The sequence below is a fragment of the Aedes albopictus genome, chromosome 2, assembly GCF_035046485.1.
Source record: "Aedes albopictus strain Foshan chromosome 2, AalbF5, whole genome shotgun sequence".
Lineage (NCBI taxonomy): Eukaryota > Metazoa > Arthropoda > Insecta > Diptera > Culicidae > Aedes > Aedes albopictus.
In genome coordinates this window covers 468,937,008-468,953,610 of record NC_085137.1, presented here as the reverse complement: position 1 = coordinate 468,953,610, position 16,603 = coordinate 468,937,008, and the positions used below count along the sequence as shown (strand labels likewise).

The 16,603-nt window shown below is 39.2% G+C and overlaps 1 protein-coding gene across 4 annotated transcripts in view; it reads left to right on the top strand.

Moving 5' to 3' along the window:
- LOC109418098 (uncharacterized) overlaps positions 1-16,603 on the top strand; it is a 734,843-nt gene that overhangs the window by 695,943 nt on the left and 22,297 nt on the right. For all 4 annotated transcript variants that reach the window (XM_019692282.3, XM_019692283.3, XM_029870885.2 and 1 more), the window contains exons 6-7: positions 8,245-8,412; positions 8,496-8,694. In XM_019692282.3, coding sequence (XP_019547827.1) covers positions 8,245-8,412; positions 8,496-8,694 — 367 coding nt within the window. The remainder of the gene's footprint in view (positions 1-8,244; positions 8,413-8,495; positions 8,695-16,603) is intronic.

Sequence of the window (16,603 nt, the reverse complement as noted above, 5' to 3'; positions counted from 1 at the left end):
CTGTCGGTTTTTTTTTTTCAGGAGTCTCGAAAATTCTTTAGGAATTGTTTTCGAGAATCCTTCTGGGATTCCTTCCAAGATTCCTCTCGGATTTTATTCCACGAGTCTCCTGGCTTTTTCATTTGGGATTTTCATAAGAAATTCCTGGATAAGTTAAATCTCGAAAAGAACTATTTGAGGAAACCCAGAAGGAACTCCAAGGCTAGTTCCGTGCAAAGCTGATGGAGGGGTTCCACAAGAAATTGTTGCAGGAATTCCTCGAAAAACTCTTGCAGAAACTTCTTGAGCAATTCCATTAAGAATGTCACAAAAAAAACTGCTGGAAGAATGCCGTAAAAAACTTCTGGGGGATTTTCAATTCCAGGAACACCTGGGAAAATTCCAGAATGGGCTTCCGGAGAAATTCCGGAAGAATCTGCTAGAATTCCAGAAAATCCAGGAAAGTGTTTCTAAAAAATTCTGTAAAAATCGAAATCCTTTCTCTGAAAGAATCCCGGGATAAGTTTTCGGAGGAACCGCAGAAAGAGTTCCCGAAAAAACGGAGCAGCAAATAAGAACTGTACGATCATCTCATGCTCATGCTCATTCTTGAAATAAATTCTTGGGAATCCCGGAAGGAGTTTTCGAAAGAATCTTGGAATGATTTCTTCATCTGGAAACATCCGATAAAACTCGAAGCACTGACTGCAAAGCTGTTTATCCCACAACTTACATCCATATTGCTTGCTATGGCTGTGTTTGTAGCGTCCGTACACCAGCACTAAACAATTTGAACCGAACTTGATGACAGTCATTTAGCAGTGAGTGTCATAATATCTGCGTTGGAGTGACGGTAACATCGAAGGTAGTTTGGATGAGACCCGGACAGGTTAGTGCAGACCATGTCATAATATCAGTTGAAAAGAAATCGATGGCCAAAGCCCGGCGCGGCAGCGGCTTGGTCAGGTCCCTGTCATGTGACATCCTTTCTCTAATGTTATTTGATCGAGGGTCATTGTATCTTGTTCGTTTAGTACCATTTGGGGGAAATTAACACCCAAAAAAGGGATGTGGTACGTGTGGAATTGAATTGTAGAACTACCAAAAATGAGCTAATCCACAATGGTCGGAAAAAGATAAAGTTCGGCCAAAACTCTTTTTATGTGTTTAATCAAAGTTATAGGTTGCCTAGATATGGTATATAGTGTTTTTAGTGTTTAAAAAGGGGTATTCAAAAATTACGTAATTTCAATAATTTCAAAAATAGTGAAAATAAGTAAACTCCATATTTTTTGCGTTTTTTTGTTAGAAAATCAATTCGGATTTAAATAAATGATCATCTTTCGATCAAATCCAATCAAGTTTGTTCAAAACGTGTGAAAAATGTGGAAAGATAAATTTTATTTCAGTAAAAAATGGAAAAATAACGTTAAATATATGAAAAAACATGACTTTTTTAAAAGCTCTTATTTGAAAAACAGCAAATTTCTGCAAAATATTTAAACGTTTTTAGGCAGCTCTAAGCATGATGTTTAAGATGTACTATTCGAAATTGCGGCGACACGTGACGACACGAACCGTTTTTTAACTTAAAAATTCCCAAAATTTCTAAGGTACAATATATGAAAATTTGAAAAGTTTTGTGACATATTAATTTTGCACCATACGTGCAATCAAACAGTCCAATAACAAGCTTTCATATGCTGGATAACTTAAAACATATATTTCTTTCTCAAAATATTATTATTTTACTTTTTTCGAATAATTCATTTTTCAATTTTATGACTTAGGCCACTTTGGCAGTGAAAATGTTATTGAAATACAAAAGCTGGTATTCTTTTAATTAAGAATCATAAAAGTACAGTACATTAACTTTGTTATAAGGTGAAATAAAGTTTAAAATTATCAATTTCGTTTTTTGAGAGTTTTGGCCGCCCCTTTGTATGGAGCCCGACCAATGTGTAATCGCAGGCGAGCGCAGATTTGGAAACATCCACCCCACGAAGACGACCAATGAACCGCGCGATCTTCTCCTGGAACTTCTCCGAAGCTGGTGATGCACGCTGTTTACGAATTATTTTCACACTCTGCTCGACCTTCACTCTCACACGGACATTCATCGTTTAGTTAGACGGTTTCGTCATTAGAATAACCAGCCACAGAAATCCAATGTCGCGACTTTTCGTGTGACTAACATCTAGTTTGCCTCGCCCTTACAGCGTCAGTATCGGTACTATAAGTGTCAAATAAATTTTGTTTACCAAAACAAAAGGTCCTCTACAAGATGGGCACTTAAAAATAGTCAATTATTACAACTAAGGTTATTAAAATAATGAAATAGGAAAACTGAGTACAGCGCCATTGGCGTTCTAGTGTATTTCTATTGTTTCGTCGCACGGTCGCACCATAAAGCGCCAAATAAATCAACTATCCAAGCAGGCGATGAGCCGACTGAACTGCTAAGACCCCAAAAAACAGCGGGAAATGATCACTAGTCATTCATCATCTGCGACGACCGCCGCATCGTCGCGTCGCATCGTATGAGCTTGACTGATCATTCCGCTAATTTCTGCCAAAGCATTCTGCAACCACGGAAATGAGTATCATTAGCACGGTGACGTTGAAAGCGACCGCGCGACGACGCGTCGCAAGCTTATTTCGATCAGTGTGGATCCAGAAACAACAGTCACACGCGACGATCGTCGCTGGGCTGCCGCCGTCGTTTACTCACTCGCTCATCTCAAGGACATCAATTGATATTTAGAAAATATTCAAATAGCGATGCTGTGGTGTATAGCTGCTGTGCAGTCACAGTGGGTCAGAACGATCGCGATCAAGCGGGTTGCACGCGGGCTCTCGTGGTTCTGCTGGAGTGGTTGGTTCATGGAGAAGAGCATGAATGGGATTGGAAGTAGCGCGACGTTCTGGGTTACCGAGATGACATTCATGTATGTGGAGTGGAATTGCGCGCGGTCTGGAACTGGCCGAGGACGTGAGAAATGCTATTTATAGAAGAGGGGCTTAGGAACAAAAGGTTTTCCCGGGTGGTCAACAGAAGAGCTTGTAGATTGTTCTATACAAGATCATTTGGCATTTTAACCTGTTCGGACGTCGTTTGCGGTGGTCATCGAATGAAGAGGATGTTCGATGAAAATGATGTTGGAGTGATTTATGTGGCTGTTGAGACACCAGTAGGGAAATTGGAGAATTGCTCAATGAAGGATTTGAATCGATTCGATAATCCATTATGGATAAGTCATTTAGTGTTTTTACGCGTATTTCTACCTACTTATGCGAATTTCCTGCTTATTCGCCATTCAGAGCAATTTTGCGTTTTATACACTACAACCTCTTTTACTGTCCACCAAAGGATTACCTCTTGGTTTACCTAAAATAAAACTATTTAGTTTTATACTTTTATTATTTTCTGTCACAGATTGATGAGATGTTCCGACCAAGTTTTAAAGAGCATCTTAACCAGCTTTCAAGCTGCTTAACAAGCTTACAGTTAGTCATGCTGTAACTTCTATGCGAAGTTCCATATAGAGTGTAAGCCTTCCAAGTAGCTGAAACTTCAGTACGGAGTTTCATATATGCTTTGCGGAATTTAAAATGTATTTTATCAAGAAAAAAATAAACTTTTGGTTAGAAACATGGGAGATTTCTTGCCACGACCTAAAATACTTCGAGCACCAGAGTACACAAAAGCACACTCAATTAAAAATCTCTCCTACTGTTTGAGTTTGCGTTTGTGAGGAGCATCGGACCCTTTGAAGATCGCATCGATCGCATCTTCTACATTCTCAACGGGGAGGCTTACCGTGCGGCTTTTTATAGGGGTGTTTATGATGCATTTTTCATCTGCCGCTTATTTTTGCCACTGTCATTCCGCGTCTGTAGCGACCTGCACAGTGCACACAGTAGGGGAAAGTGGGGCAATATGCCATTTTTCAAACTTTCATCGTTTTCAATGGTATATATCCTCATTTGTTAGGCTTTCAAAGTGGTAACAGCAACTAGACAATATTTGCTCGATGCTTCAACAAAAATATTCACTAAATTATTGCATTTTCATCGATTTTTTGCGATTTCAAAAACTGGTTCGTAAAACGGAAGTGGTACAAAAAGCCCATCTGCCATGGGGTAAGATGCCACTTCATGAAAACATTCAAAAATTACGTCCATCAGTTTTTTGGCATTTTCGACTTACTTTCACCCCTCTGTCACGTTAATTCGTATACTCAATACAAGGAGTGTCACCCCCTTCCCCGCTAAACGATGGTCGTCATTTTTGAACGACCCCTAACATGGATAGCGTAGACTTCAACAACCATGCGCCTCCATGGGTGCCTCAATCTACTTGGAAACACTTGGCTGGTAATAAAATCACCCGAAAACCTTAACTGCAAGCACGAAAAACCGGAAGTTGCCAATTTTCATTGGGAAATCAAAAGATTCTCCGAGGGTTTGGCGGCCTAGCTTCTAGAAGAATGTTTAATGCAAACATATCTTGACACCATTCACCTATAGCAATGATCAAGTCCCATTCAGGAATGATTTTATGCATTGGGCCATTTTACCCCATCTTGGCATTTTGGGCTCTGTTCCCCTACATATTTACGTAATTTGATCTGCCGAACATGATTTCCATTAACACCGGGCGGCTAGCGGCGAAGACGATCGTGACTGCTGTTGTATGATCGTGAAATTATGCTACCCATCATACCCAGTAGGTACGGACGGAAGTCTCCCGCGTTGCTAGTGGTGCCCACGGTTTCGAATTTCGAGCAGGTTGGTTTGTGTTTGTGGTTCTCCCGCGCGAATTTCGGCCTGGTTCGGAATTGATCGCATGCGATCGGGTCGGAGTTCGATGATTGACAGTTGCATGTGTAGGAAGCGAAATGTTACGATTGTCGAAGGTTGTGCTTCTAGTGTTTCGCTTGGAGTTTTTCGACGAGTTGTTTTCGTAGCTTTTTTTTAGAGAGGAAGTTGCACACTTGGCAATTAGCTTCCCACTCAAGTTGCCAATCGCTTTTTTTTTTCGGGGTGACTCCACCGAAAGCCCTTCCGCACGCATCTTCGCTCTAGTACCGCACCACACAAGTCGTGATCGCAGCGACTCGAATCAGACCGATCGCGCGCGCATTCACGGTACGCGAACGGTAAGAAGAAACAAAAGATCGCAGCTATTTCCTGAGTCGCGGATACGAAGAAGGCGACGATCTTTCAAGGAAGACTAGTTCTGCGCGCACGAAGTGGCGGTGAAACAACGGTGGTAATCATTAGCGCTCGAGTGAGAGTGAAAGGGATAGTGTCGCAGGCGGTCGTAGAGGGGAAGTAGAAGATCCAGTTTAGCATGCCCTCTGCTTACAGCTGTTTGCCGCTCGCTGCGTGCTATGTGGAGGCTTCTAAGCCGTGCGTCCCCGCGGTCGATCTTCCACGATCGAAACCGAAAGTGATCTTCGCGTGCAGTAATGCGCTAGGCGAAGAAATAGGGCTGCCGCGGGGAAATGTCAGACCAATCATCAACGGGTAGGTAAATGGAGTAGATGGAGGAAGATCAACGCCGTTGGCAGCGTTCTGATTCGGCGCCATATTCGGGATGGCAATAATTGATCGATAATTAGACGGCAAGAACTGGTGAGGATGTGTGCTCAATATTGTCGGAGTTGTCTTTTCGGTACATGCGATCCGACGGTTTGAGGCGGAGTGACGCATGTGTTAATCGTTATTGAGAAGCGATAATTGAACGACAAATTAGTGCACGCCATTGCGGAAGTTCATTTGTAGTAATAAACGAATCATGACAAATTATTTTATAACAGGTGGTGACACTTTCGATTACTTAAGAACGTCACAGTAATCCATGTCGACCTCTCCGACAATTGTTGGACATTGACAATGGTGACATTGGAGATGGTGAAAATTTAATAAGATTGCGTAATATAGATAAAGACATTTGTGAGGCATCTCCAATAACATGGTCAGGTGCAAAAGTTATAACTGGAGAACTTTGCGGACAAACATATTTAACTGGGAATACATGTGTAGGAATTATAAAAACAGTTGACAGAAGATTCAGTATTGGACAACATCAACATCTTAACACATGTAAGCACATATGTATATATGTAGAACATCTCAATGTGGCTAACAAACACATTCGCGACTAGTGCAGTGATACCATAGGGGCCGTTCATAAACCACGTAGACTTTTTGGGGGGAGGGGGGGGGGGTCTGACCAAAGTCTACGCTCCATACAAATTTCAAAATTTTTGTATGGACAAAAGTCTACGAGGGGGGAGGGGGGGGGTCTAAGATGGCCAAATTTTGGTCTACGTGGTTTATGAACAGCCCCATACTCATTTGTTGCAAACCTCAGCACACGTTACCGTCACTCAGCCGCAGATATTATGACACTCACTGTCACCAAGTTCGACTCAGATTGTTTAGTCCTAGGATATGAATGTAAGGTGTAGACTAAAAAAATATGCAGTCAGAGCTTCGTGTTTCGTCGTATGCTTCCAGAAGAAAAGTTTATTCCATATTTCCTCCGGGAATACCTTCCGGGGTTCCCAAAAACTTCTTCCAATAATGAGCATGAGCATGAGTTGATCGTACAGTTCTTATTTGCTGCTCCGTTGAGATCACTAGAGATCGTGTGTACCTCCGCATCTCCACGGTTGGAACTTCTCCAAGAATTTCTTACGGAATTCTTTCGGCCTTCTGGGGTTCTTCCGCAATTCTTCCAGAAAATTGTTCCGGATTTGTTTCAGGAGCTTCATCCAAGATTCTTATAGGAACACTTTACTGGAGATTCCCAGTAGTTTTTTTTTCTGAAATTCCAGCAGATTTTTCCGGAATTATTCCCGAAGCCCGTTTTGGAATTTTCTCAGGTGTTCCTGAAACTAATAATCCTCCAGAAGTTTTTTCTACGGAATTAATCCAGGAGTTTTTGTGACATTCTTAATGGAATTGCTCAAGAAGCTCCTTATAAAGTTCCTTCAAGAGTTCCAACAATTCTTGAGGAACTTCTCCGTCAGCTTTGGAGTTCCTTCTGGGTTTCCTCCAATAGTTGATTATGATATTCAATTTATCCAACATTTCTTCTGAAAATCTCAAATTAAACAATTATGAGACTCTTGGAAGAAATCCCAGAAGAATTCTCGAAAATAATTCCTAAAGAATTCCCGAAGCTCCTGAAAAAAAAACCAGAAGGAATCTCTTGAAGTGCCAGAAAGTATCTAGGAAAGAATCCCACGGGAATTTCTGGAGGAACCACAAGAAGGATCCCAGACACAGCTCCTTGAGGAATTACATAAAGGACTCGCAGAGAAATCCTGGAATAAATTTCTGAAGAAACCACGGGAGGAATGCCTGATGGAATCCTAGGTAAAAAATGCTGGGTAATCCTAAAAGTTGCTGGATGAATCTTGGATCGAAATTCTTGAGAAAATTTTGAAGAAATTCCCAAAAGAATCCAGAAATTGCCGGAACGAATTCCTGTAAATTCACTGAAAGCGTTCCTAACGAAGCTTTCTAAGTCCGAATCGTAAACAACAGGGCCACGAAAAGTCAAAGACTTTGAAAGTTTTTCTTTGCAATCGTGGCCCCATTTCGTCATTGAATATTTAAGTTAATCTCTGGAGCAGTGATTACCAAACTACGAGCCGCGTGTCACATACGACTTTTGAGAAAAATATTAAAATATGATCGAAATTAAAAAAAAAGGACTTATAAAAAATTATTGGAAGAATTAAGCCAAAAAAAACAAATTACTCACTTGTGAATTCCAGTAGAATTCAATGAATACATTCCCCCGTGAAACCACTGGCGATAATCAAGTAATTCGTCAGGCTTTTCTCTAGTGCAGGCACTCCTTCACAAATTTATCCGTAAAGCTCGTCAGTAAATTCATTCCAAATTTTGTCCAAGAGTTCTGCATAAGGAGCCCTGAGACAATTTATCAAGGAATTTACCATGAACTGTAGTTTTTACAAGAATTTTTCCAGTGATTTGCAGTGAATTCCTTTGAAAATTTTCCCTGCGAGGTTCCTTCAGCAAATCAAAGTCCTTCAAGTCCTCCTCCAGTTATTCTTCCAAAAGTTACATTAGAAACCCCTTAAACCCTAGTAGAATGTTAGTTTTATTTGCTATGTTGTTGATCGTTGCTGTTACGTTCATGTAATCTTCCATTATCTAGCAGTATAAGAATGAAAAATAACATAAATAATTATTGATAATCAATATCTCTTATCATTCCAGGGAGTCAAAATCAAAATGGACGATGCCGGCAACATTCTCATCCGTCGCTACTCCAAAAGCAATGTCTACGTCAAAAGCACAGCCAGCCAGCCAAACGAAGAAACAGCCATCGGAGCAGACATTCTGAAACTGCCCGGCCAGGCCATCGAGAGTGAGAAAATAGTTAAGGTAAGTATGCGTCTTACAGCTCACCTGAGAACATAATCGATTAACACACTGAAACTATATTCACACAATCCCACATTCCCCAGCTATTCGACATGAAAAAGTTCCAGTCGAACGTGAACCGGGAACTGCGGCGCGCCTATCCGGACCGCCGCCGGCTCGAGACCCAGTGCCTGTCGGCGATCGCGTTCGTCAAATCGGAAAACGACATCCTGGACTGCCCGATCTGGGTGCTGATCATCAACGTGGTGGCGATGGATATGCTCAAGAGCAAACTACCTCCAGGTAAGAGAGCACCGCGCACCGTTCTTAAGTTCCCACACGGGAGGAACAGTTACCTACTCTAACAGTTGCCCCGGTGCCATCATCGCGGTGCGGTATCAATTTTCCCTCCCGATCACCCGATCGGTGATGATGGGATTTTCATGACAATCGACCGACGCGACGCGACGTGGTGGTGGTAGCGATTATCGTTAGACAGTGTTCACCTCTCGCGGTTGACCTTCCGTGCTTTTGTTCTTCTTGCTCAGTAGAGTAGATGGCAAGTCCACGATCAGGGGGAAATGTATGTGAAATATGGTTCCATTCTCTGAGAACCAGAACCGAAAACCATGGACTTTGGTGCATCATAGTTGGGGGGAACGGGGGGTACGATGCATGTGATGCAATAAGAACTTACGTATAGCCTTTGGATCAGAGAATGTACTTCAAATTTTTTGTTCACTTTTAATTTGCATACTATATTCTGCTTTTCTAAGCATATCTATACGATGTTAAAACATTTTTCTTTAACTTCTTCTTCTTCCTCTTCTTCTTCTTAATGACTTGACGTTCTCAATGGAACTTGGCCTCTCTTCAAACTTAGTGTTCTTTGAGCACTTCCACAGTTATTAATTGAAGGGCTTTCTTTGCCTGCCATTGATTGCATGAATTGGTATATTGTGAGGCAAGTACAATGATACCCTATGCCCAGTGTTGGCTCATTGCCAACATGCATAACACGTAGGATTCGAGCCAGCAGAGTCAGCCCTGTGCCAACACCTGCTAGCTGCACACACTTCACCACAGTCGGCTCACTGCCGACAACGATGACGACGACGAGGATGCGATGCCGCTTGGCTCATTGCCGACGGCGATGACGATGATTTCGTGCCGGCAGAATCGGCCCTGTGCCGAGCTCTGCTAGCTACTCACACACACACTTCACTGTAGTCGGCTCACTGCCGACGACGACGACGACGACGACGCGATGGCACACTGCCAGCGCGTGCACACACGATGACGCTTTCGGCACACTGCCGAAGCTGAGCACTACCGACGCTGGATGGTCGACAGTTGTGCTTGGCGCTGTGGTAATCCACTACTACCACACGCATACACACGAAAGGCTAGGCCGCAGGCCCGTGACCGACGCCGAATGGTGGACGAGCACAATCCTCCGACGAAACTACGCTTGGTGCCGACCAGGAAAATGTGGCTTTCATTTCACCTCGCGGGGAGCATCGACTACTTGAATAACTCTCAAGTGGTAGCTCTGAAAAGAGCTGGGAAAGTAGCGAGCTAGCACTGGGTGATAGAAAGCCACGACTCAAGTGGAACGGCCCGCTGGCACCAAGCTGAACTGGCTGGACACGGGATCGATTGCACTCCGGAATCTGCTTTCCTAGCTGGGCTGGGTTTGTCACTTTGGTTACGAAAACACTTAAACTAAAGAGATGTTTATTCCTTCACTGTTGTAACAAAACTGAATCCCACTGCGTGGGTTGGTATCCCTTTTATAGCAGTTACATAATTTGAATTTCCCCTCCGTTTCGAGCTTGCTCCTGATTGGTCGGTCGATCCACACGGTGATGCGGTGATGCAAGGCGGCGGTTGGCTTCGTTTTTCTCTACTGGCTGGCAAAGCTCGTGATGGACGGGATCGGACGTGTTTGGCGTGCACGTTGAAAACATGCGACTCGGTTATGCGGTGGCGATACGGGTGATCCGCTACGAACCTTCGCTATTGCGAACACCCAGGGAGTCAAGAAAATTTTCCCGGCTAGAACGGGAATCGAACCCACCGTCTCCGGATTGGCGATCCAAAGCCTTAACCACTAGGCTAACTGGAGACCCCAGTTTCTTTAACTTATTATGTTATAAACTAGATGAAGGATGATGTTAAAATGACTAAATACGGAACAAAATGAAAATAATTTATTGTGTTACAATCAGATCAAAATTATAACAAAACGAGATATGCTTCTTGGTTTCAATATAATAAGTTTCTATTATTATTTGTTGAAATGCTTTGTAACAATACTATCCGAATGAGTTATCAAACAACATTTATATCATAACTAGCTGTACCCGGCAAACTTTGTCTTGCCTACTGCGTTTTTGACGTTTCCAGCCCCTAGCCAAGCGCCCAAGTCCCCGTTCAAAATGTATGAACACCCGATTTTCAAAAACTCTCAATTTTCCCAAGTTTTAGGCTTCATAAACCTTCCTTGGGTGAAAACTAACAGAACAAAACTTAGACGACCCAAATCGGACCACCCGTTCGCAAGTTATGCGCGGTCCCACGTATGCCACTGCATTTTTATATATATAGATGTGTTATAATTGTGTTATGATATTTTAAAAAATCTAAGATTTTGAACAGAATTTGATCATGGTTTGTTGTAATTGTGTTACATTTTTGTTAGAATCTCCTAGTCGGGATGTTGTTTTTCTACAAACTTGTCCCATTCGCTCTATCTAAAACTACATTTTGGAATAAATGAAATGTGCTTAATGTTGTTGTTGCATATTGATTTGTGAAACAAGTTGATCATAAAAATGGGTCTATGATGGATAAAAAATACGGCTTGCATTGAAAACGACATGGCTTAGATGTGCTTAGAAGAGCGGTTTTTCTATTTTAAATTATTAAAAATTTGTTATGGAACAAAAAAAACTTTGAAATCATCGAAGCGAATTATTATTTTTTTATTTTTTATTGAGAATTTGAACACAATGGTCGAAAGATCGAAAATGAAGAGAAAATCGAGTATTTTCAACCGAATTGCCGCTTGAATAATTTGGAAAGCGGGAGGAAGTGAGAATTCCTAGTGAGATGAAAAAAAAACGGAACGAATATAATATTTGGAAATTTTCGTTGGAAAGCATGAAAATACTCTGAGATGAGGTAATTGTGAGAATTCACGCGAATATTCCTAATCTAATTTTTGTCTAGGGATATTCACGACAGATGTCAAGAAACTCCTGACAGAGTATTAAAGACAATTTGAAAATCAAAATTTAAATTCTATTGAAATATTTGGAAAACTATTTAGAAAGCTTTGTTGAGATTTCACTTGGAAACTTCTTCAGAAGTTCAAAGATTTCTTCACGAATACCCACAAGAGATTTCTTCAAAGATTATCCATGCAGTTTTTCAGAAAACCCTCTTAAATTTTATTCAAAACTGTTTTTTTTTTCGGAAATTCGCAACATTACTTGAGAAATTCCTACATGGATTATATTGAGAAATTTATCCAGCGGGATCGTCAGAAAAATTACATGGGATTCCTTCAGCGATTCCTACATCAATTACTTCAGATATTTCTCTAGGAATTTATTTTTGAAGTTCTTTCAGAAATTATACAAAAAATACTGGAAGAATTTTTGAAAGAACCTCTGAAGGAATTTCTAAAGAAATCATTTGAGAATATCCTAAGGGTATCCCATAAAAAACTACTTGTGATACTTTCGAAAACATTTAAGTTTTCTCTGGAGGACTTTCTGAATGAATGTCTGAGAGAATACCTTAAAAACAAAAATAATTTCATAGGAACTCTGGAAGTAATTTCAAGGAAAATTGCTTGAGAAACTTTTTTTTTAAATCCCTGAAAAAATCCATTGAGGATTTTCTGAAGAATTCTCTTAAAAATGTCTGCGAAAATCACAGCAGAATTTGCAGAAAAACGTACTGGGGGAATTATTTAAGAAAATCGTTGAAAAATCTAGTAAAAATTTCTGAACTTCAATCATGGGACTTTTGGTGAAGTATTTCCACAGTTTTGAGTTACCTATTCTATCATGACAATGTATAAAACAGTTCCCAGAAGATAACGGAAAAAAACTTCAATTGCATCATAGAATACCCTTTGAGTTGAGTACATGAGGCAAATTCTGAAGTTCTTGGAAAAAAAATTAAAAAAATGTTGGTGAAGTGAATAACTTAACGGAAAATTCATGAAACAGCTACAGGAGTTCATCTCGATGCTTTCGTTGGAAAATTATAAAGGAAATTTCCTTTCTTCTAATGACGGGAAATCAATAAGTCACTCCTAGTACAATTTTTTGAATGTTCTCTATGAGTATTCTCGATAAAGGTCCAAAATTTTTAAAGAAAATTCCTTAAAAAACCGAGAATGAAGCTCTGTTCAAATTTCTTCAATTTCATGAATACTATGCTGAAACTTCACGGTGGTGATAAATTGTTGGAAAACAGAATTGAAATGGGATATTCGGTAAAGTATTTCCTCAATTTTATGTAAAATTATTTCACAAAACATATAAAAAGACATAAGGAAATTTCTGAAGTTTTTTGAAAAAAAAAAAACATTGGTTTTGTAATGCGAAGAAAATCGAATATGTCTTGACACTTTCGTTTGAAAATTAATGGGAGTTCTTCCTTCGGAAAGGAAGTAAAGCGTAGGTCCCGACATGAACTAGCCCAGGGCTAAAAATCTCGTAAATACAGATAAAAAATGGGGAAATCGTTAAACATTTGGAAAATAAATCGAATTTGCTGATAGAATCAATTGAATATAGTGTAAATCCTATTGAAAAATCCTTTCTAAACAAATGGTATCAAGCGAAACTTGAGTAGATTTTTATTAGTTAAAATTTTCAACAGTAACCTGTTGGGAAATACCGAAAAGAATATTTTATGAAATTCTTGAAGAAAATGCTATCGTAAATTTCAGAGGAGTCGGCCAAAACTTTAAGGTGGATTCTCATGTGGATTCTTAACGATAATCTTGTGAAAAGTATCTGACCGATGTCGAGAAAAATTTTCGAATAGGACAAATTGGGTAAATACTTACGGCATTCTTGAATGCTCTTCCATTTTTTACATTACATATTTTTGAATACCTTTAGTTGGACTTCTAGAGAAAATCTTGACGAGGACATATTTTTTATTGGATTTCTAAAAGAAATCTTGACAGGACCACTGCACTGGTAGCATCCACCAGAGCATACTCTTAATGAATTTTTAAAGTAAATTGTGTCGGGAACCTTAAGTAAATGCTCGGTGATGAATTTCTGCTGAAATGTTGTGTGACTTAATTCTTTCTAAACTCTTCGTAAAGTTTCTGTGTGTGTGTGTGTGTTTTTTTTTTTTTGATAAATTGATAGTAAACATTTTGAGTCAAATATGAGCAGTTCTGACAAAAAAAAATTGTTTCTTATTAGTAGAGAGTAACTTTATTCATTTCTGGATAATTATATGAACAGCTGTTTTTTTTAAATAAAGCAAATATTTCAAAAAAAATATTTTGAGAATTTCGGTAAAAATAGGAAATTTATGCCTTGTTTGAAAACCCTTTGATAGTAAATTTTCCGGTTAAATAGGGCATTGATTCCCTAATTAAGCATATGGCTCCCTTTTCTCATTTTACGAAAAACAACGGGTTGAAGCGCTGTTTACTTGTTATTTTTTTTTTTTTGTTAGAAGTGAGCACGCATAAAAATAAAAAGAACGGGATCAATCGGTGCTGTAATCGCTTGTTTTCAAAAAGGATGTGAAATTACTTGTAACACTCAGTCCCTATGTGCAGTGATAGGCAATCGCATATCCTGGCAAATAATTTTAAAAATTATGGCAATAGTCACCAACAAAAATATAAAAATATTGAAACTTTTGAAAAAAAAAATGATTTTTTTTTATATTTAAAGAAAAAATCCTGAAGCAGCTGTCAAAGCTCTTGGAAAAAAATCCTCAGAAAAAAACACTGAGTTTAAAGTCATACGTTGATATAACGTAACTGCTTCATATTTTCATTACATTGTATCGTTTTTTTAAGCTTTTTCTTTGTGTATTTTAACTTAAAGCTAATTTTACACTCAGATGTTAAATCGAAGCAAAGAATGTTTTTCACGAATTTTGTTCTAAATGTTGATGATGAACCTGAGCATTCCAAATGTTTTTATGGGAAGAAAGTTATCCGAAGCTCATATTATTTACCCAGTAGGGTGCTTCACTTATATTTTTTTTTATTTTTTTTTTGTATTTTATATATTAAAAAGAAGTTTGTTACAAGTAAGTATTGCAAGCATATAAATAACACATTATTTAATCACTGTTTGGTCCATTATTAATAAGCCATACAGTGGTGACAGGTTTTTATGCACCCTCAGAAAAAAAAATGACAAAACCAATTCGAAAAGGTTTTGTTTTTTTTAAGAAAAAAATGTTGTTCCCTAATGCTTTTTCAATTAATATTTATTTTGGATTTCTTTCATTCCTACTGAAATTCTTCCAGTTATTCGTGCTAGTGTTCCTCTAGAAATACCTACAAAGAAAAGCTCAAGCACTTCCTAATAGACTTCCTTTTGATTTTTTTTTTCATAAATAACTCACAAAAATTCAGCAAGAATTCCTTCAAGAATTCACTCAGAGATTTCGTATGGACTCCTTCTGTGATTCCTCAAGAAATTCCTGCTGAGATTCACCCAAAAAGTCTTACTGGGATCTACCGAGAGCTTTTGAATGGGGTTCCTCCAGGAATTCCTCCAAAAACTTCTTCTGTGATTTCCCTAGAGGTTTCTCTTGGAATTTCTTTGAGAGATTCTGCAAAGATAATTGTTTTCCAGAGTTTTTAAGGAATTTATTCGGTAATTTTTTCAACATTCCTGCTAGGATTTAGTTTAGGAGTTCTTCCCAGGATTCCGCCAGAAATTCCTGTTGCAATTTGTTCCATGAATTATTCCAAGGATTCCTTCAGAAAATTCTCCTGCCATGTTTTCCTTGGATTCCTCCTGAATTCCAGGGATTTCTTATGTTACTCCTGCTAGAAATTTCTGCTGGAATTCTTTGTTTGACTCCTACAGAAATTCCACACCAGATTCTTCCAGAAATCCCTCCAAATATTTCTCCTGGAATTCCTTCGAAAATTGCTTCAGAAACTTCTCCGGGAATTCCATCGGGGGTTTTCCCAACCCAGTAACCAAAAGTTCCACTTCCCATGACAAAATGCACTTTCAAGTTCCACGAAGTTCAGATATAGTTCCGAATAGAACTTTCTGGCTGTTTAAGAGGCTAACAATGAGCCTTGTTGGAACTTCCCTTATAAGGCGGATTGTTAGCCTCTTGAAGCTTGAAAGCTGCTTAATATGCTACTCGGAACTTTATTGGATTTTTCATATGCTTAAAAGTTCATTTCAGTAGCTTGATATGCTGAGATATTTTCGGTCATTTTATCAAAAACTAGCTGTCCCGGCAAACTTTGTCTTGCCAAGAGTTGTGTGACAACTGATAAGGTATTTTTTCCAGCGCACTCTAGATTGGTTTCATTTCTGTCGTGTTGATTTTCTTCCCGATTCATGAGAAATCAGTACTCTATCAATTTTCTTACTTACATGAATACAAATCGAACCGTGCAAGAGCCATGCTTATCGATTCAACCGTTCTTGAGTTTTGTTGCCTCAAAGGGACTTCAAACTCATTTTTATATATAAAGAAGATTACTTCCATGGAAATTCGAATTTACACACTTGTACAGTAGCGCAGTTAACCTTATCTTATATAGAGTCTACAACAGCGCATCGATACGACGCGACGGTAGGTTATCACGCAGGAGGACCCGGTTCAAATCTCAATAGGAAATGTAAAATAAGTTTGACCACAAGTTTGACCATGTTTCACGCAATTCTTCATTACACAACAAAACCTAACCCTCAAAGTGTTTGACAGTTCTTAGGTCACTCGACAGATGTGACCCATGGGCAAAAAGTGGACGGCATTAAGGTCGGTAAAGTAGAAGATATGTTTGTGATCTGTCGAACGACCTGAGAAATGGCAAATGTTGTTAAGGTTAGATTAGAGATTCACAGATTTATTTTTACATTCATTTTGAGAAAGTTCCATCAGAAGCTGCTTCGAAGGCTATCCAGCTTTCTAATGTGAACTCACAAGTTTCGGAATTACCTACTAAAAAATGAAG